General features: G+C 40.3%; 2 protein-coding genes and 1 non-coding gene across 5 annotated transcripts; 2 read left to right on the forward strand and 1 right to left on the reverse strand.

Moving 5' to 3' along the window:
* Nucleotides 1-252: 252 nt before the first annotated feature.
* On the reverse strand, nucleotides 253-11,277 carry fam151a (family with sequence similarity 151 member A). Of its 2 annotated transcripts, XM_047588399.1 has the most exons (14): nucleotides 11,261-11,277; nucleotides 9,480-9,563; nucleotides 9,145-9,278; nucleotides 5,857-6,003; nucleotides 5,552-5,701; nucleotides 5,309-5,471; nucleotides 5,101-5,158; nucleotides 4,315-4,404; nucleotides 3,434-3,510; nucleotides 3,161-3,297; nucleotides 2,752-2,922; nucleotides 1,968-2,074; nucleotides 1,074-1,253; nucleotides 253-910 (listed from the first exon to the last, which is right to left on the reverse strand). In XM_047588399.1, exons 2-14 carry the CDS (start codon nucleotides 9,542-9,544, stop codon nucleotides 599-601), a joined length of 1,791 nt encoding a protein of 596 aa, XP_047444355.1. In that variant the 5' UTR covers nucleotides 9,545-9,563; nucleotides 11,261-11,277; the 3' UTR covers nucleotides 253-598. The 2 variants fall into 2 exon arrangements, with proteins under 2 accessions (XP_047444355.1, XP_047444356.1); XM_047588400.1 differs by lacking the exons at nucleotides 9,145-9,278; nucleotides 9,480-9,563; nucleotides 11,261-11,277 and adding an exon at nucleotides 7,859-8,065.
* trnan-guu lies at nucleotides 8,414-8,487 on the forward strand. The gene has a single exon. It is a non-coding gene; the product is annotated as a tRNA-Asn (tRNA).
* dnai4 (dynein axonemal intermediate chain 4) lies at nucleotides 10,189-18,493 on the forward strand. 2 transcript variants are annotated; one of them, XM_047588396.1, is made up of 17 exons: nucleotides 10,189-10,309; nucleotides 10,388-10,556; nucleotides 12,383-12,546; nucleotides 13,400-13,506; nucleotides 13,631-13,787; nucleotides 13,969-14,108; nucleotides 14,852-15,016; nucleotides 15,157-15,357; nucleotides 15,554-15,708; nucleotides 16,317-16,403; nucleotides 16,498-16,652; nucleotides 16,739-16,899; nucleotides 16,986-17,110; nucleotides 17,313-17,411; nucleotides 17,843-18,069; nucleotides 18,158-18,311; nucleotides 18,391-18,493. In XM_047588396.1, exons 1-17 carry the CDS (start codon nucleotides 10,251-10,253, stop codon nucleotides 18,433-18,435), a joined length of 2,370 nt encoding a protein of 789 aa, XP_047444352.1. In that variant the 5' UTR covers nucleotides 10,189-10,250; the 3' UTR covers nucleotides 18,436-18,493. The 2 variants fall into 2 exon arrangements, with proteins under 2 accessions (XP_047444352.1, XP_047444353.1); XM_047588397.1 differs by having other exon boundaries at nucleotides 15,172-15,357.
* The last annotated feature ends 1,288 nt before the right edge of the window (nucleotides 18,494-19,781 follow it).

A 19,781-nucleotide genomic window follows, 5' to 3' on the forward strand; every position in this document is an offset into this window, starting at 1 on the left:
GGATGAAATATACACTGTGTGTATATATATATATATATATATACATATATAAATAGAAAAGCCGCCTATGGATTGGTGTTGAAAATAAGCATGTCTGCTATATACACTCAAGCAAAGCATCTGGTCTGTCCACTGGGACAGTGTCAATGTATTTGTGTTCTCCGTATCAAATAAAATAAACATAAACTTTTAAAACTATGGTATGTCATGAAAATATAAATGACAATCAGCAGAGTTATTAATTAATTCATTTTGATTTTTTACTTATTTTATGAATTACATAAATATTTTACACAATTGATTTAAAAAAAAAATACAAATACAACTACAAAAAATACATTCAGATAAGTCCAGCAATTTTTTTTTACCACAAATTCACCAGTGTAAACATGATAGATAAAGATTAATCAATATCAGATGATATTATACTGCAGGTCTACAGAATATTGGTCAGGCTCTTGATGGGTTGCAACATTTTGATGTTACAATGTGAAAGGTCAGTGACAGACATTTCTATTCACAGTATTTAAAGAGACAACTGTATAACACAAATATCCTTGTTGATATTTGTATAATTCTGTAATTCTGAGTTCTTCAGTTAGGACATGTTAGATAACACATACAGGTTAGTGTTTGCTCTCCCTGTGCGCTGGGCCATAAGTCCCTCCAGTACTGTAAATGCTTCAGCATAGCTATTTGTTTCTGTCTCCACTACAAAGTCATATTTGTCCATCAGCCCCATTAGAACGTGAAGCTGTTCCCGCCCTTTGATCAACGATGCTGCATTTAGATGCACAGCGACCCTCTGAGACAAGCCTGTTAGTGGTGCTGGTACCATAGGGGGCCAGTTCTGCTCAGTCTGCACCAGGGTGACATAAGGAAACAGCCTCTCTACTGTGGAAACAAAGTCCTGAAAGAGAGGAGGGTGACAATGTAGAGGAATACAAGCGCCTAAAGACATGTAATACCTGTATTACACAAGTGGTAACAATACTGAATGAGTAACAGTGGACTATTGCATGCCACATATTAGAAATGCTGGTGCCAGTGAGGCAGGAAGGCAGAGTACATACCGAGGTGCTGTCGCTGCTCTGTAAACCCTCCATGCTGATCCAGACAGGCCTGTAGAGATTCTCTGTGCTGTAGGCCGACTGCAGCAAGTTGAGCGAAGCCTCCAGAAGCTGATGAGTGTGGATCCGCAGGTAGACGCCCCAGGGGGCGTGAGCATTTTGCTCAAGCAGCTGAAGGACATCCTGCAAATATGCACACAGAAGGTGTTTTTAATGTAACAGGTTGTTAAATGTCAGTCTTTAAGTGCTCATTACAAAACGAAGAGATCTACACAACAGTCATAAATGGAGCTCAATCATATATACTGACCAATTGCTAACAGTGACTGTTGAGTGTATAGATCCCTAAATACTTTGCTAACAAATACTATCCACCAGTTGTAGTTAGTATTATTGTGCAAATGCAAAGTCCATTTGTGTGGTCATGACGCAGACACAACCAACAGTGCTGTTCGTGGTTCCGATACAGTGGAAGAGATCCCTTAGAGACAACAGTCATTTGATATTTGACTACACTCCAAGTGACTAGAATTAGAATTACAACAAGAAAACCTTCATTTGTCCCGCGATGGGATACTGATATTCATTTGAATTCAGAGCACAGATTTGTGATCAGATCTCAAGACACATTTAAAATGTCGATAAAACCACAGTGCTCACAGCTGGTTACTTGCGAATGGACCACTGAGAATGCATTTAAATAACCAGGTCTGACCAGCCCTTCAGTGTTGATAAAAGACATGACTGGAGAAGCTTGAAAGAGTCACTACTCTTTTCACACTGAAGCCCAGCAGTTTAAAGTTGTCTCTTGTGCGCAATTCTATTCAATTTGCCGGAATACATTTTTTATCTTTGTAATTCTGATATTATTGGTGTCCTGTTGTGATGCTGGTATACCTGCAACATGAGGTGCTCTGAGCTGCTTCCAGAACCTTCCACCACAGGGACGTCAGGCTGGTTGCTTCGAGAAGCCACGTTAATGACCAGCATCCCGCCGTCCCCATCTGCACATGTATGAATGAGACAGAAAGGGAATAATGTGGAGTTCCTGTCACTGTGACTTAAAACAACAGCAGTGTCCACAGGTTTACTTGATATCCTCAGCCTGCTCTTACTTAACACATAATCCAGTTTCAAACAAGTATCATCCCCTCCCAGTGTCTGTAAAAGCTTGAACACATGTTCATGTCATTCTTAATACTACCATCAGATGGCGCCAAACCACCAGATTTCACCAAGGAGAACGTTCTGCTCTGTAGGATAATTACTTTCTTTATCGCATTTATCTTAAGACCGGAGCTCTTGTTTGATATGCATTTGTTTTTTATTTCTCTTCACTATACGGGCTTGTTGGAAACTGATAAGTATAAAACTAAGAATCAACTTTTCACATGATGTAGTTTTAGAGAAAAATGATGTCTACTTATGTGCACACCCGTTTTGAACTTCCATAAAAACACAATAAAATCACCTTTGCATGTAACACATACTAACATATTTAACTTAATGTACTGCACAATTAACATTTTGCACCCCTGGATTCAATTTTGGCCCTCCACTGGGAATAATTTTGGCACCCCTGGTGTAGAGCTATTGATCACAGAATATACTTTAAAAAAGGAGTTTGGGACATAAGACAACGATTAGATTGTGAGAACATGTGATGTGAAAGACTAGATACCTGAGAGCTGAGCCAACAGGGAAGCCTGATCATTGACTGTAAACCAGCGCACTGCCAGGCTGCTGTGCTGTGTAGCTGCAGGTGAGACGTTGGTGCCTGGGTAGTGTGTTGGATAAAGGAAGTCCAGCAGGTCTCCTCCAGGATAGAACTTCCTCACTTGGCTCCGATTCCCTGCAAAGATAATTAACATAGCAATAAAAACAAAACATATATATGATGATTATTTATTATCATAAATAATCACAAAGGCCTTTTAGGAAGGCCTATACTTTTCAAGTATTATAATAATAGTTTTGTAATAAATTTAGTTACTTATTCTTATCTCAATTCTAGTTTTTATTCACCATTTATTAAGCAACAAAAACAACTCATGTACAGTATATGGCATGTCTGCAGGTTCCTAACTTGCCTGCAGCCTGTTTGAAGTCTGACAGCGTGGGTTCATATATATCGTAGTAGACTTCCGAAGGCTGAGTGTTGTCACGGACAAACAGCAGATCACTGACGTTCGGGTGAATGGACCCCTGCCACAAAGTCAGGCTGAACCTGAAAACCAAATTTAATCATCAGTGTGCGTCACCATCATGGAAACTCAAGAAACAATCTTTTTGGGTTCCGCCCAGTATTTTAAACAGTTAGCAATCAGCTCACTGCCTTGGCACAGATGGAAGTTATTCGTTACCGTGGTGACTGGCTGAGGAGCCATTTCAGATGCTGCCAGCCACTGCGGACCAACAGGGCGTGGACAGGGAACGTGACCTGGAGAGACAAAACAGCCCTGATGTTTCACTGCAGATCTTAAATCCGTCATTGACTTGGAGCTGCTGCCCACAATGTCATATATTAGAGACACAGTATACGGATAAAAACAAAACTTTGGGCTGCTTTTAGCAAATTTGTAACACAATATGTATACGGTACTATTCTATATATACACTGGTCAGGCATAATATTATGACCACTTTCCTAACATTGTGTAAGTCTCATTGTGCCTCCAAAACAGTTGTAACTCATCAAAGAATGGACATGGACCTTCGGAGGGTGTCCTGTGGTGTCTGGTATTAGAGTGTTATTAGTGGGGGACTTTGGGTCATATGGGTTGAGGGGAGGGACCTCTGTTGATTATTGTACAGATACTTGATCAGTTTGGGATCTAGTGAATTTAGAGGCCAGGTCAACACCTTGTGCTGTTCTTCATGTTTTTGGAGTTGTGGCATCCTGCTAAGGATGGCTGCTGCCATTAAGGAGTGACATTAGAAAACCTTCAATAATACAGTAAAGAAGTGTGTAAATAAATCTATACTTGTGAAACATTGATTCAGAATTCAATTAAAACTGAAACAACGTAACTATCAGACAGATCTCTTGTCCTGACAGAGATACAGTATGTGACAATGCGGCGGCCGCACTGATGCATCGCTTCAAAGAACAGCAGCAGCTAATTGAATATCGCCATGAATATAGTAGGGTAAGCAGTGAACATGAACAATGTTTTGTTGTTTTTTGTCAATCCCTTTACTAAACATCCTAGTTTTCACACTTCTGCGAATCTTTGTAGCTTACCTTTTGGGGTACGTCTTTGATCATATCATACATGTCTTCCACCATGGCCCTAGAGTATGAAGCAACAGCTATTGGAGGAGTATAGAGTACCTGTCAGAAACAATGCAATGACAATTGTAAATTCCAATCATTCAGACAAATGGACTTCTGATTATTCAACTTCTGGGTGGCTGCATGAAAGAGTCAGAGTCTACTGAGCCAATCTGAGACTCTGATCTGTAGCTGGGGGGCCTGAAATGTTTAATGTTTAATTAAACATTTCAGTCGCAGCTGATCAACCCACAATGTGGATGACTGAATATGTACTGGACACTAACAATCAAACATGGCAGCCACACATCTGAAAGGAAACTTCTCAGATGACACGTGATCCTGCTTTTTTGTGATGCAGGAGTTTTTGCACTGCATCAGTGAAAGGACAAACCACTCCATTCGTGTCCTTTGTGTCCTGATGACACTGACATTTTGTGAAATGTCTCAAAGACAGTTGCATTGCTTTGATCATCCTGTAACACACCAAGCCATTTTCGGTTCATAATTTCAGTAACTGCATTACACTGACATTACACACTATGCCTGCACAACTACACCATATTTGCGTTGTCACTGTTTGCATATTAGCAACCAATGTTGACAGTATTTTAAACCTTACGTACAGCCTCACACAGCAACAGAATGGATGTGTACCAGTTCCCCACCAGCTGACTGACATGACCATCCCCAGAGCTATAGGCTAAAAAAAACTGCAGGTTGTCGTGATTGTTAGTGGCTAGGAGCATGTAATACCTTCCATCCAGGAGACAAAGTTGCATCTGGAAACTTCTCTTGAATCAATTGAAGAAATCTGCAAAAAAGAATGTAAGAGAGTTGGTTAGCCCTTTATATAAACACTACACCATAATTCCCTAATATGCTTTATTTTTGTAATGTTGTGAGTGTGAGCGTGAGTATGTGTACCTCCAAATCTAAATCTTAACAATGTTAGGTTTCTTACATGGTTCCATTGACTGGACGCACAAAATTTGGTACGTTAGGACCTGGAAGGATGTCTGCATTAAGCCACACAGGCCTGTTTATCGCTCTTTCAGTGTTCTTTTGTCTGAGCAGATCCAGTGACAAACCCACTGACTCCAGAGATTTAAAGTCCAACTTCATACCTTAAAGGAGACACAACACGTCACAGCTCGTCATCGAGTGAATCTGTTAACGAGACTAATTTGACTTGTTCTATTCGTACCTTTTGTAGAGGCCAGCACAGCATCCAGCCACTGGTCCAGAGTGTTATCGCTAAAGATGTCTGGAAAGTGAGCCATGATAGGGATGGGCTTCTGATCAGCGGTTCCATAACCATGCAGAGTGATATCAGCCTCCAGGATCATGGCATCACCTGAGAGGACAGAAGAGGGGACAGGTTTAGTTAAACCACATATTTAGCACATGTATGATGTTGCTGCAGTTCAGTACAGGATGTCAGTCGAACAGTTCCTAGCGCAATCACTGAAAGATGCAATTTTATCTCCGGTGTTAAGTGTGTGTCTTTACTTGCGAGAGCTTTGTTCATGTCGTCCTGGCTGTTGGCTCTGTGAAACCAGGTGGCCAACAGGCCGTCGGGTTCGCTGATGTTACCCATCTCCACCAGGTAGTCCAGCATGTCTCCACCAGTGGAGAACGTGAGAGGAGCGGGGGACACTGTTTTTGAACAGAGAGACCATTCATGTCAGATTGGTGTTGCAGTTTTTTCTCATCGAATTATAGGAAAGCCTATAAATACAAGTAACACCCTCTACTTCTCAATCACTTTCACACTGTGCCTAAATGCGAATTTAAACAACAGAATGTCCTATATTATAATTAGTATTAGCGATACATTACTCAGTATGTTCATTTTATTTATCTGCATAAAGCTTTGAATACAGTTTCCTGTAAAACATTAACTCCTGTTACCTGATGGTTAGATGAACATGTTTTTAATCTATACTGTTGCTTCATATCTAATCATGCTGATAAACGTGGTGCTCAGACTAGAATAAATTATTCACACCATGTTTTATTATTTTACAACAGTGGATTCACTGTGACGCTGCATCATTCGTGTGGATCATGTAACTCTTCTTCAAGTCTCATGAGGGGAAGCTCTTCAGTGTTGCATGGAATCTAAATGAAATTTGACCCGTCTATAGACAAGTTTTTAGAGAGAGTAATTATAGCACTTTAGGGAGAGAAATATTGAATGATGTGGGTACGTAATATAAAACCCAAATATAAAATGGAACAGTCTGGAGACGCCCTGATATAAAGGACTTGGCTTAAGGTACCAGGGAGATTTCTGTGGATATAGGTTTATAATGCCGGTCTGAACTGAAATTATGATTTAGTGTTTCTTGTGACAGTGTGAACATTCAAGTTGATATATACAGACCAATATTTATGAAGATGTTTAAGTTTGGTAATTGGTTAGTTATTGTCTTAAAAGCATCCATGATACTTTTAGTTCCTTCATGCGCTGCGGATTGGGACTAGGATGGTCCAATATGTATATAAATATGACAAACACGATATGATTTTGTCAGTCTTTAACTAACAACTGTCTTAAACCATGTGCTAAAATACATATGTGCAATCAGTGGCGGCTGGTGGTGAAATCTGGTTGGTGGGATAACAATAATACTGATTAAATAGCTAACACAGCAGTAAAAGAAACATCACCTACAATCTTCAAACTTCTTCTGTTATACATGTGTGGTCTCAGTCAAAGGTGTGCATGGCTATAGATTTGTGTTAAATGGCGCTCTAAGTAGCAGTCATCAGCAAACACAAGCCCAAACATTTAAAGTATATGCTATAAAAAGAATGTCAACCCATATGCTACTAAATAATAGAGTTTAGTGTGTGATCATCTTAAGCACATTATTTTTTGTCTACACTTGTGACTCAGATTTCAAATATAAAGCCAGGTCAAAAGGGTTCAGTCTCTATAACACCCATAGTAAGAGTGAATTACATAACTCCAGTTGTCTAATGGCAAGCGTGTGATGTTTATCCCATTAAAATCAGCTGTGTGTGTTACTTCATGAACTTTGATCACCTTAATCAAACAGATTAATTGCATTATAAGGTATTTAAGCACGTGGTTTGAGGTTACAAAAACACGCTGCTCAAAACCTGTATCAAATCAGTCAAAGCTAATATAAATCGATGTACTTACCAAACTTCAACATTGAAGACCTGCTCATACATCACCATGATCATATTCATAATGTTACTTTTTTAATGACAGAATCACACATTTAATTAATAATTTTATTCGTTAACACTAAATTAGTTTCATTTATTTTTTTATTTACTTAATAGCTACAAAGCCATGATATTTTTAAAAGGCTCTGATTGTGACGGTGAGCATTTTCAGATAAGCATTATTATATCAGCACGGATAGCTCATATCCAGTCATTTAATTTGTCGGTTTACTCTAGGTTTTAGTTTATTGCTTAGTTTAATTTGTTGACAGCTGAAGGATTTTACTGCACTACTGATGCGTAGACTTACAGTGGTTTAGCCCTCTCTGGTGGTCCATCGTTCAGGATAGTTCCCGTGTATTTCCTCTTCAGGTTAGAAGGTAAAAGCCATTTTTTGTGTCGTGATAATATGAAGTACTATCATGATTTCATAACATTATGTCTTTGCAAACTTCTACCCTGAACCGATTCACATCCCACGAAAGCCGCCATCTTCTAAACGTTAACGTCAGCCAGTGCTGCGCCGCCGACCAATGACTGAAGCCAAAGACAGAACTACTTCCTGTCGCTAAATTATGCGCCTTTCAAAATGAGACCGTAGCGTGACCATAAATACAAAAATCTTGAACCCTGTTCGGATCCTGTCTGCTTTTGCAAAAGCTGTGTTTACACATTCATTCTGGGAGAAAAAAAAACACTCAACCGCAGTTTTGAATAATTTCCTCTGTGAGTGATGCACATTCATTCGTAGGGAAATCATTCATTCCTTCCTTCCTTCCTACGTTGTCCTTAAACTAACGTGAGGGAATCGCCACAATCTGTAATCTTTCGGGATAATTTCACAACACCAAATTTCGCCCGGCAGGTCTCTGTGGCGCAATCGGTTAGCGCGTTCGGCTGTTAACCGAAAGGTTGGTGGTTCGAGCCCACCCAGGGACGGCAATCATTTTTGTTCAAAGATAAATATTAGAGAAACTTTAATGATCCACGAGGGATCAAACAATCAGATTAAATTTAGCAGTAGTAACATCATGATCATCTCTACGTCGACTCTAGTTTTCCACAGTACAATCACTAGTACTGGCGATTTTGCACACTGCTAAAAATATATGGTCAAATGCAACCAAAACCACCTCCAACTGTGATCTGAATAATCACATCTCATCATGTCCTCAGTGTGTCTTCACTCCAGTGCTTAGACTACTGACAGCTTGTGCATGGGTTTAAAGATGTATTTCAATGCCATGTCTGAACATGGGTTGTGTGATCGTATATTCATCACCTTTGTTTGTTGTTGTTTTGTTTGTTTGTTTGTTTTTAGCAGAGTTTCTTTTTTTTAAAAAAGCACACATGCAAAGTCAGTTCCCCCCCACCCCCCCCACTCTTCTCCTTTGAGGTTTGAGGCTGTAGAGGTGTTACTGGCTAATGTTTTGGATGATTTTTCAAGTGGAAATTTCAAAAAGTTGCATAAGACTGGAGTGATTAAGTGATTGATTACTGCTTGAATGAAATTGTTCAGTTAATTGTCACATGTGATGAACATTTCAGCAAAGGTGCCTCAGAGAACCATGCTTCCAAGTATCTTGAAGAATGTACCTGATTTATTGGAGAGCACCACGGCAGTGACAGTGATAATAATCAGCACGATGATAAGTCCAACAGCCACAGACATCATTATTAGGTGTCGTTTGGTGAGACAACCCAGGTAAAGGTCATTTTCCTGCGACTCTCTATAGTAAGACAGAAGGTAAACATAGAAGAATTAATTGGTTATCTATGCAATCACATGAATTTCATGTATTGCGGTGTTTAAAAACCTGTATGCTGCAGTGTCTGTAGTGTCTTTACCTGACCATGTCACAAACACATGTCTCAACCTCTTATGTTCTGCTTGATTAATTAATCGAATAGGTCAGTAATTTGCCACTAACCTGTTTTGCCTTTCGTCCACGTCTTTGCCAGTCCTATCCTCCCTCTTGTTTTTCTCTTCCCCCATCCTCTTCTAGCTGCTCTTTCTGTTGTGACAAGATTCAAATGTTTGACACACAGTTTTTATGTGAGTCTAAAGAGCAGAGACCACTGTGATAAGATTCTCATCTTTGATAGATCAAGGCAGGACTCTTATCTAGAGTCAAGAATGGAGCGAGTATGAAACACAAGTGGTGCAGTCTGTACCCTGTGTCCTTTTACTTTAACTGTCCCTTTGATAAAAGAAACACAATTATTATTTCACTATACTTGAATAGGAAGATAATGATCACAATACAAGTAAAGTTTCCACCTTTTCCCTTTTCCACCACCTTACAACTGATTACAAGGTGGCACTTGGTTGTAACACACACACACACACACACACACACACATATATATAAAACAATCCCTCTATTTTGAAGCTCCAAGAATCTCAGTATAAAATGTCTGTTTATTATAAAGGTAAGGTAAACTTGCGACTTTAGACCTAGGAAGGGAAGGGAAACTGCTTGGTTATAGTAACACAGTTGCACATAAAAGAAACACTCTTGACACAAGTACAAAGAAAGATCAAATAAAAGAAAATAAAAAGAAAAGGAAACGTAAATCAGACCTAGTAAAATAAAATAGAAAATAGTGTAAGCCTGTCTGCAGGGTTGTAATGTACGCGTAATGTGAGGCGTCGCGTTACCATGGTAACACACCAACTTCAGTAACAAAGCGCATGAAAAATGTCTGCTCCGGTGGCAAAAGAGGAAAGACCGACGAAACGCACCCTGGTGCTGAGGCCGTAAGCTGACATCTTTTTCTCGACATGTTCTGTCTAACCATCCTAGCCGCGCTGACCGCTGCTCTGCTCTCTCCGTAGCTCTTCTCGAAGAACAAACGTGTCAGTGTCGGGACCTCAGGGAGTCAACCAAAGCTCAAGGCAAACAAACAGCGTGATCTTCTCCCCGAGCAAGAGGCGCCTGAGTCTGGCCGCTGGCAGCAGAGTTCTGGAGAAGAGCACCATTCAAACTCCGAGACAGTCTGTTCGGGTAACTTTAAATGTGTTAATGTTTAGAGGCAGCAGCATTGGTGGCGCAAGGAAACTAAGAAGAAGCTTTTCTAGTGGCAGGCTACTGCATTACTGAAGTCCACAGAATAATCAGAATAGTGTTCTTAACATAACCCAGAATAAACACAAGTATTGTTAATAAAACGCTAACTCTTTCAGTTCACTGTGTTTTCTAGTAGTTCTTCTAGTTTTCTTTAGCTACTTTTAAGTTTACTGTTCCCTTTTTTTTTTGGTTTGACTGGTTGTAAGGGATGTAGCAAAACATTATCACCCAATTCTGTGTTTCACCTTGTTACTCAACTTCACTCCAAATCAGTATCACCAATTTTACACTTATTTTTTGAATATATGGTAAACAGACCTCATTTACATAGCACCTCCACAGTGGTGGGCTGGTCAAACTAGTAGCCAGTAAAGGTGCTGCAGGATGGGTGCAACGCATTTCTTTGAGTAACTTACACGTTGACTTCTTAAGAAGTCTCTGATGTCCACTTTTCTTTTTTTAGACATCATGGCTGCGTCTAATTACCAAACACACACACACACACACACACACACACACACACACACACACACACACACACACACACAAACACACTGATTCAAACGTTATTGTAAATGCAACCTCTGATATTACAATCCTTCTAGCTGACGTGACCCAGGCAAAACAAACGCCCAACTTACAGTGGCGGATTAACAGGGACACCTCGGTAACTAGCAGACCGGTGTGTAAGTGCTAGTGCTGTTTACAACTTGATGGAGTGACAGCGGGGACGGCCAATCACACGAGAAACGGGAGCCAATCGAGGAGCTTGTGTGCGGGTCTAAACTAAGGGAAACAGGCTTCAGCTTGAGCGGCCGTTTTCCACTTGGTCCTAGCGCTTCACCTGTCTCTGAGGAAACTCCCCACGGTCCGTACAGTGGTTAGCTGATGGCTCCCAGCGAGAAGGTTCGGGTTCGAGTCTAGCTCGGGCCTTTCTGGGTGCATGTTCTCCCTGTGTCCGGTTGGGTTTCCTCCGGGTACTCCAGTTTCTTCCCACCTCCAAAAACATGCTAACCAGAGACTCTGAACTGACCGACTGAGTGTGGGCACGAATAGTAGCATTGTGATAGACCATACTGTCCAGGATGTACCACAGTAAGAGACCAGTTATTTTCCAGTTTAGTTTACACATAAACAAATAATTAGCTTTCCAACATAGAGATTCATCAATATTTACACAGACAAATCTCATAAATTGAACTCTATCAATTAATGTGTTTTAAGTTCAGTGATAGTTCTGTGTTCACTGGTTGAACTCCAAAGGAAACATAGTAGGTTTTCTTAATATTTAGAGATAGTTTGTTGCAGTCAAACCAGTCATTAATCTTAATGAGTTCCTGATTTAGTACTTTAAATATTTCTTCAGGGTTGTTATGTGAATAAAAGACAGTTGTATCTTCATATAATACCTTAGACAATTACATTGAGACATTACATGGATCGTTAATGTAAATTGTAAATAATAACGGCTTGAGGAACACCATGAGTAACTTGACAAAGAGTATTAAAGTAAATCATTAACTGAAATATATTGCCTCCTGTCGGTTAAGTAACTTGAAAACAAAGTAAAGTGCATTTTTTACACCCAAATTCATGAATTTATCTGATGTGTTTGATTAAATTTAATTTAATAATTTTCAGATCAAATTAAAGTGATTGTATTAATGCGCTGAAACAAAAAGTACGTCACAGCCCTTTGAAATGTAGCAGAGTAAAAGCAGAAGCTACTCAAAACAAGTCTTATCCAGTAGTTGTATTTCCAGGTGTTTGATGAAGAAGACAATGACGTCACTCCTCAGCCACTGTACCAAGCAGACCCAGGAGCAGTGCAGGCCAAAGCCAGCAGGTTCTTTGCGGATGAATTCTCAGCTGGATCATCATCAGATCAGACAACAACCACAGGGAGCTTCGCCATGCCTTTCTCCAGGTGCCACATTGTTTAACACCAGCTGAGTTTGTGATCTGAGATGGTCTCAGGGGGTGCACAACCCATTTGTTAAAGCAATAAGGAGAAAAAACACAAAAAAATATTTGCATCATATTTACATTTGTCTCAGACACCTGGCATTTTACAAACTAATTTGTGCACAACTGCCCATTGTAAGAAAAAAATCTGAAAAATATAAAACTGATAATTGGGTGTCATTGGTTTGCTATTATTGTTTTGGTATGTTTTCTTTGATGACCAAATTAATTAATTTGACATACTGTAGAATAGGAGATACGTCTGCATTTTATACTATGTTATACCATATTTCAGACAGGTCAGGACAAAAGCAAAGCCATGGAGTGAAGGGAACTCTGAGACATAGAGATGTTTGACTGGTGGAATGACCTACAACTATGGGTAACTCTAATGGAGCGTCAGAGAGGAATTTTCTAGGCTTTATGGTATGCAACCTTTAAAATGATGGAGTGGTTTCAGGACCACTGCCTAGAGCAGCTCAGCCTTAAAACCCCAGAGTTTAGAATTTTTAGTGAGACTCAAAGATAGTACTTCACAGCTTTAGTCTAATGAAGTATGACAGGATTTGCGAGAAAAACACGCCAAAGCGGCTTCTACAAAGTGCTGACTCAAGGATATGAATCCTTCAGTTTTTTGATTGATGAATTTGGAAAAAAAAAAAAAAAACAGCTAAAAATGTGTTCTGATTTTGAGATAATAGAAAACTGTATCCATTTATAACATATTCTACAACACAGTACCATGTACAGAAAATGAAGAGGTCTGAATCATCACAAACTATTTGTTTGTAATGAGCTGTGACATTGTTTTCCAGGTCGGTATTGGGAAGCAGCAGAATATCTAGCCAGTCCACAATAGAGTCATTGAATGAGGAGATTGAGGATACATTTTCCAAACGAGACCTGCCCAACTTCTACCCAGGTCCCTTAAAATAATGCACATTCATATATGTTATTATGTCACAGATCCCAGTAGCCAATAAATGTAACATATAGTCTCTTCTGTGGTATTACATTTTTGCTTCATATCTTTTGTCTTCTGTTAGACGTGAGAGGCAAAAAGGACACAGTGAAAGAACAAATGACAGAAGATATGTTGAAAGAGGTCATAGACGTCTTCATCACTGAGACGGAGGATATTTCACTGCTGGACATACCCAGCACCTTCGTGTCAGTGCAAGCTGATGAGGCACAAGACATCATGTGAGCATTCTGTACTTCCTGACCATTTTATCTATTTGACAGGAACTGGATACCAAGTCAGCTTGAACAGGCTGCTACAAGGCTTTAAATCTTTTAAACTGCTCTACTGAACTGACTGCACTGACTGAGGATTTTTTTATTGATGACAACAAGCTGTTGTCTTTGTTGTCTTTCTGCACAGAGAGAGGAACAGTCGCTATGCCGAGGTTTGCAGGAATAAGTTGGGCAATGATAACTATGAGGACCGATCGATGCAGACAATGAATGGAGCTACTAAAAACAAACAGGTCCAGACTGACAGCATGGTCATGGTGGAAGCAGGTATCTACTAAAACCACTTATTCACTACTTACTACTAAACATTGTTTATTGTTCCTGTGTTTTCACCCACCCGATGAATATGTGATTCCATAATTAACTCTTACTGTTTATATAGCTTTTAACCATGACTATAATGTCTATTTAAAACATTTTGTTACAATTAGCCACGTGATCTCATGCGCAGACATACAGGCAGTAGTCAGAGTAAGTGTAATGAGTAGTTTATTTACTCTACATAATGGCTCTGGGGCTGAGTCTTGGCCTGGTAGCTGAGAAACAGAGGCAGAAGCTTGGGCTGACTGATAAAGCACGTCAGAGAAAAGCAGAAGGAAACAAGGCACACAGAGGTCTAGGGGTGTGTGAGCTGAGCTGATGTATTTAATATCTGTTTCAAAGGTCTATCCTTATAGCTTTTAGCTATTTTACCTTTTTAAAGACCATGTCTGTGAAGATTCTCAGTCACCCAGGTCATGGTAATCCAAAATGCGGTGAATAAGGGCAACTGGACTGAGAGAATTTTACAAATCCAGTTGCCCTTATTGCCCTTTTGGATTTTTAAAGACTACTTTTAGCTAACCATTTCTATTTGTAGCAATATCAATACTTTATTCAGCTGTAACTTTACCAGAATTTCTTGCTACCTGTTATTCAGTCAATACACTTGGCACACACACATTGGCACATTTTCACAGGAATTTTAGCAAATTAATTTTTTACACAATGAAATGTTTCAATATCTGCAGCCACGACTGTTACCACTTGGGACATGTATGACACCTTCTGCAGCACCGATCAGGAAGAAGCTATGGATAAACCCACAGCAGAGAAGGATGATTATCCAGAGGCTGTTGTGGACTCCAGTAGAGGCACAGAGAAGAGTGTGTCAATGGGCAGCACAACCAGTACAGGTAAGGATGAAGGACAAAATTAATCATTAATATTAGCTTCAATATTATTTCTTTCATGAACTGTTTACATCATACAGACAAACTGTTTTACTGATTAAGAATAGTGTCCATCAACAGATGTATTACTTTATCATATGTAGTCTGTGCCTCTTCAGTTAGTGTTTCTAGCTCGCTGAAAGAGGTGGAAGCATTGGGGAACAGTTTTTACTCAGAGTCAGAACTGCAGCTCATCATGTTGTCGGAGAAATTCCAGCACTGCTTACTAGTGATGGAGAGGAGCATACTGCGAAACAGCTTCCAACCTCAGCTGTCTGCTTACAGGCAACTCCCTGTACTACAAGGTAATCTCAGCTCATCATCACACCCTTTTCACTTGTGCTGACATGCTAGTAATAAGACACAAGAAAAAAGAGCATTTTACTGCTCACACCTAGTCCTATACACATTCACGCTATGCCCTCCAGCTGTTGGTGATAATGAGTACTAATGTATGAAATGTAACCATTTAAACAAGTATATGTGGAATGATTTTGTCAGATCCAGATAGCCCTATGAAGCCTGGGGCTGTAGGTCAGAGACTGGGGGATACCGAAAGTGCTCCATCTCCAGCCCTGGAGTGTCTCTGGGTTTTCAGCTGTGAGCTGAGCAGAAGACGCAGCATCAGCAGCATGGCCTGGAACAAGAAGAACCCGGTAACAGAGACTAGAGAACAAATAATCTATTATGCCCTACGGAAGTAGAGAACAGACTCTAAAACCACTGGAGGGTTTGAAAGTTCTTAGCAAAACTGTGCAGTACAAGTTATAAAAGAAATTAAAAAAAATAAAAAATATTGCTGTTGTCTTGATGATGATTTAGTTTGATAAACACATACTTGATACAATCATTATATATAATTTAATGATATCGCAATAAAATACATTCTGAATGTCAGATGCTGCTCCTACTCTGCTAAGCTGGGCAAGTTAGCTTTTAGCACCACCTGTTTATGTGAATTAAGCAAATGTGAAATCATAAGAACTGATTTTCTAAATCAATCTAACTTGTCACCTGGAAGTGTTTTTTTCGTGTCTTTTTAAAATCATTTTATATGAATTTTATGTTATTGAGACTTTGAAACGTTCTTCTGGAACACAGGAAATTTGTGAGTAGTCTGTAAACAGAATACCAGGGACTGCTTTTGTTGACACATTTATCAAAACTGTTAGCAATGATTTATGTTATCTTTTATGTAAACTACTGGGAGTCTTAAATACATTCAAACTGTAGTAATTTCACTAAAAAAGCTTTTCTCTGTCAGGACCTCCTGGCTGTGGGATATGGCGAGTTTGACTCCCAGAACCAGAAATCAGGTCTGGTGTGCTGCTGGTCTGTCAAAAACCTCATGGTATGGCTTTGACCTGACTTACTTAGTAGCATCATATCGCTGAGTGACAATTTAGACTATGTATGAGTTCCTGCTGTGTCTCCTCCCTCTGCAGTGGCCTGAGCGTATCATCCACTGTGACAGCGCTGTGACTTCCCTGGATTTCTCAGCCAGCAGCCCCAGTCAGCTAGCTGTGGGGATGTATGATGGCAGCATAGCTATCTACAACATGCAGAGTCAAGACAGCGAGTCACATGTTATCAGCAGCCGGTGAGCACAGTGCAGGCAGGTCTTCCATCACGTGGTAAAATTAATTTAATGCCACTCATGTTGCTGCTCTGTTGTTGTCTGTGCAGTGAATGTCTCAACAGACACTTGGGGCCTGTCTGGCAGCTTAGGTGGACTCAGCAAGAGCTGAGCTTGACAGGAGAGGAAAAGGTAGAAGCTCTCTTCTCTGTGGGTGCAGATGGCAGGATAAGCAAATGGTTTGTCTTCAACAATGACCTCGACTGCATAGGTACTATACGCAATAACTACACTACTTTTATTTCAGTGCCAACAAAGTAATGACAGGTAATCATGAGCTGTTTTCTCTTACCACAGACCTGATGAAAATCAAGAGAATTCATAATCCAAAGAAGAAGGCAGGAGAGAAGAAGACAGAGAAGACGACAGAAAGTGTTCTGTCAGCGCTGACTCCTGGTCTGTGTTTTGACTTCCATCCAACAGTAAGTCGATCCAACAAAAAGTCAAAGTCATTATATGTGTGGTTGGGTGGTTTCCAATGAAACGTCTTCAGAAAAAAGGAGAAACTTGTGATTTTTTTTTTTAAAAAAAACAGACAAACAAACAAACAAAAACAGAAAGCACTAATTATGTTGTCATCATCATCATGGACGCCGATTGTCTTGTGTTACATTGTTCCTGCAGGACTCCAATATATACTTGGCTGGTACATCAGAAGGTCTCATCCACAAATGTTCCTGTTCCAACAGTCAGCAGTTTCTGGAGACTTACAAGAAACACTGTGTAAGTCGATCAGGATAAATCCACAATCACCACCTCCTTCTGGTGAGGCTCATTTACAAACAAACATGGCTGTAGTAAAGACACGTAAGGAGTATAATGGGTTTCCACCCCAGAAAATATTTGATATGAGCTTCCTTTGGTCTTAAGGCTCTTTAGGCTCAGTTGGTAGGTAGAGCGGGTTGTCCAGAGGATTAGCGGTTTGAACCTCAGTACATGGAACACATGCTGAAGTGTCATTAAGGAAGATACTGAACCCCAGTTTAAATAGTGAATTGTCAGAACCATGTATTATTTTAATTCACTGTATAATGTATATTATTTATTTTGCAGGTACATGTGCATGAACATGTTCTCCAGAGACAAACCTAATAGTTACAGAAACTTACTGACAGAGAGAGCACAAGTATGATTGACATTTTGCACCCTCTCAGTGTCCTGTGAACAGCATCACTTGGTGTCCACTCCATCCTGATGTGTTCCTGAGCTGCTCCGCTGACTGGACCATCCACCTTTGGAAGCAGGACCACCTGCAACCTGTGTTAAGCTTCACCTCCACCCAGAGGGCTGTGCACAACATCAAGTGGTCTCCAAAGTGGGCCACAGTATTTGGAGCTGTTAATGAAGGACAACTAGAAATCTGGGACCTGAATTCAAGCCTGTGAGTCAGACTGAGTGAATACTCTGTTTGTCCTGTTCCCTGTTTCACTCTGATGTGTTATGTTCATACATGTACTTCCCTCCTCCAGTCTGGAGCCAGTCACTGTGAAGCCTGCTGCCCCTGGTGTGAGGATGACGTCCCTGCTGTTTGCCTCACAGACAGACTGCGTTGTGGTGGGAGACAGTGATGGACAAGTTACCTTCTACCAGCTCAAGAACCTTAGGATGGGGGAAACCAGCCAGGTAAAATAGGGGAGTGGGTGGTAGACAGAGACACACAGGGTGAACTCCTAAAAATCTCTCTCTCTCTCTTTTCTTTCAGGTGGAAGTTCTAGAAAACCTACTGCATTCTGTAGCTTCCAGATAACTCCAGGAAACAGACAAATTTATATCCAATTTATGGGTTTCTGTCTGCGGAAGATTTACAAAGAAATATAAGACATCCCAATGCATGAGTTAGAGAGATGGAGTAGTTTTTTTTTTAAGTAATAAAAAGACAAATATTTATAAAAGAGTATGAAAGATGCCACAAAAATGTTAAAATCATTGTGATGGGAGTGTATCATGAATTCCCATTGTCATTATTTCTTCTATTAATTATAATTATGTATTTTCATCTTCTAAGTACTGAGCACGAACCATGAACCTCATTAATATATAGACTCATAAAACCTAGGCTTCTACTCCTCATTTTGTATTGATTCGTTGTTTTCTCTTTAGTTTTGATTTATTCTGTTGTGTTCAACCAATAAAACCTTTTACAAAAGATTGATGAATATATTCTAATAAATTTTAACGTCATTTGTGTATTATTCCAAGATTGAACTCTACCAAGGATATATGATCAGTGATCTCAGCATCTTAGTAGGTGAGTGTCTTCATCTCAGTCTTGAATTACCAGAATTCATAAACCGTTGTCTCTACTCACCACCTATATTTACTTGGACAATATTTTGTCAACCTGACTGGAATTCTGATTATACCATAGATACATAAAATTATCTGCTGAGGTGGATGTGTTAACATGGAGCTGAGGCTGACATAAAACAACGGCTGATTGTACCAGTGCAGATAGCGAGTACCCGACTGAGACCGGACCTGCTATTGTGGTCAGAGGTAGAGAAGGTGGTGTATTTTGTTGAACTTACTGTCCCGTGGGAAAACAGAGTTGAGGCTAATGAGCACAAGAGAGCTAACATTAAACATACAGAGATGGCAGGCCAGCAAAAGCTGAACAGCGAGGGTGGAGGGACTGCCTGTGGCCGGTGGAGAAGGGTGGCTGTGGACCCATGGCAAAATCCAGCATTACTCTTCTGTGTGAGGTGGGCATTTGTGGGAGATAACAGAAGGTGGCAGTAAACTGCTGCCAGGAACAACATGTTCCTGGCAGCAGTGCGAGCAAGTGAGTGGCTGTGGCTAAGGAGGGCACATTATAGCTGGGGAGCATGCTAAAGGTAAGGCTAGCTGAGTAGTTTTAGTAGTTAGTAGTAGGGCTAAGTTAATCTCTCAGTTGAAGGCCACGTGGTTGCGTGGTGGCTGCATGGAGGTGGGTGACCCCAGGATGCTGGAACTCACTGTTAAGCCTTCTTGAGGTGTCGTGGGCCCAACTTAACGAAACATCGGTGAAGGGAGGTGCCCACTTGAAAACCCCAATGATGTGCTGCATACTGCCTACTGCTGTTGGCTAGGCTACTTAGCTGGTGTGTTCTTGTT

This window comes from Mugil cephalus, chromosome 7, assembly GCF_022458985.1.
Source record: "Mugil cephalus isolate CIBA_MC_2020 chromosome 7, CIBA_Mcephalus_1.1, whole genome shotgun sequence".
Classification (NCBI taxonomy): Eukaryota; Metazoa; Chordata; class Actinopteri; order Mugiliformes; family Mugilidae; genus Mugil; species Mugil cephalus.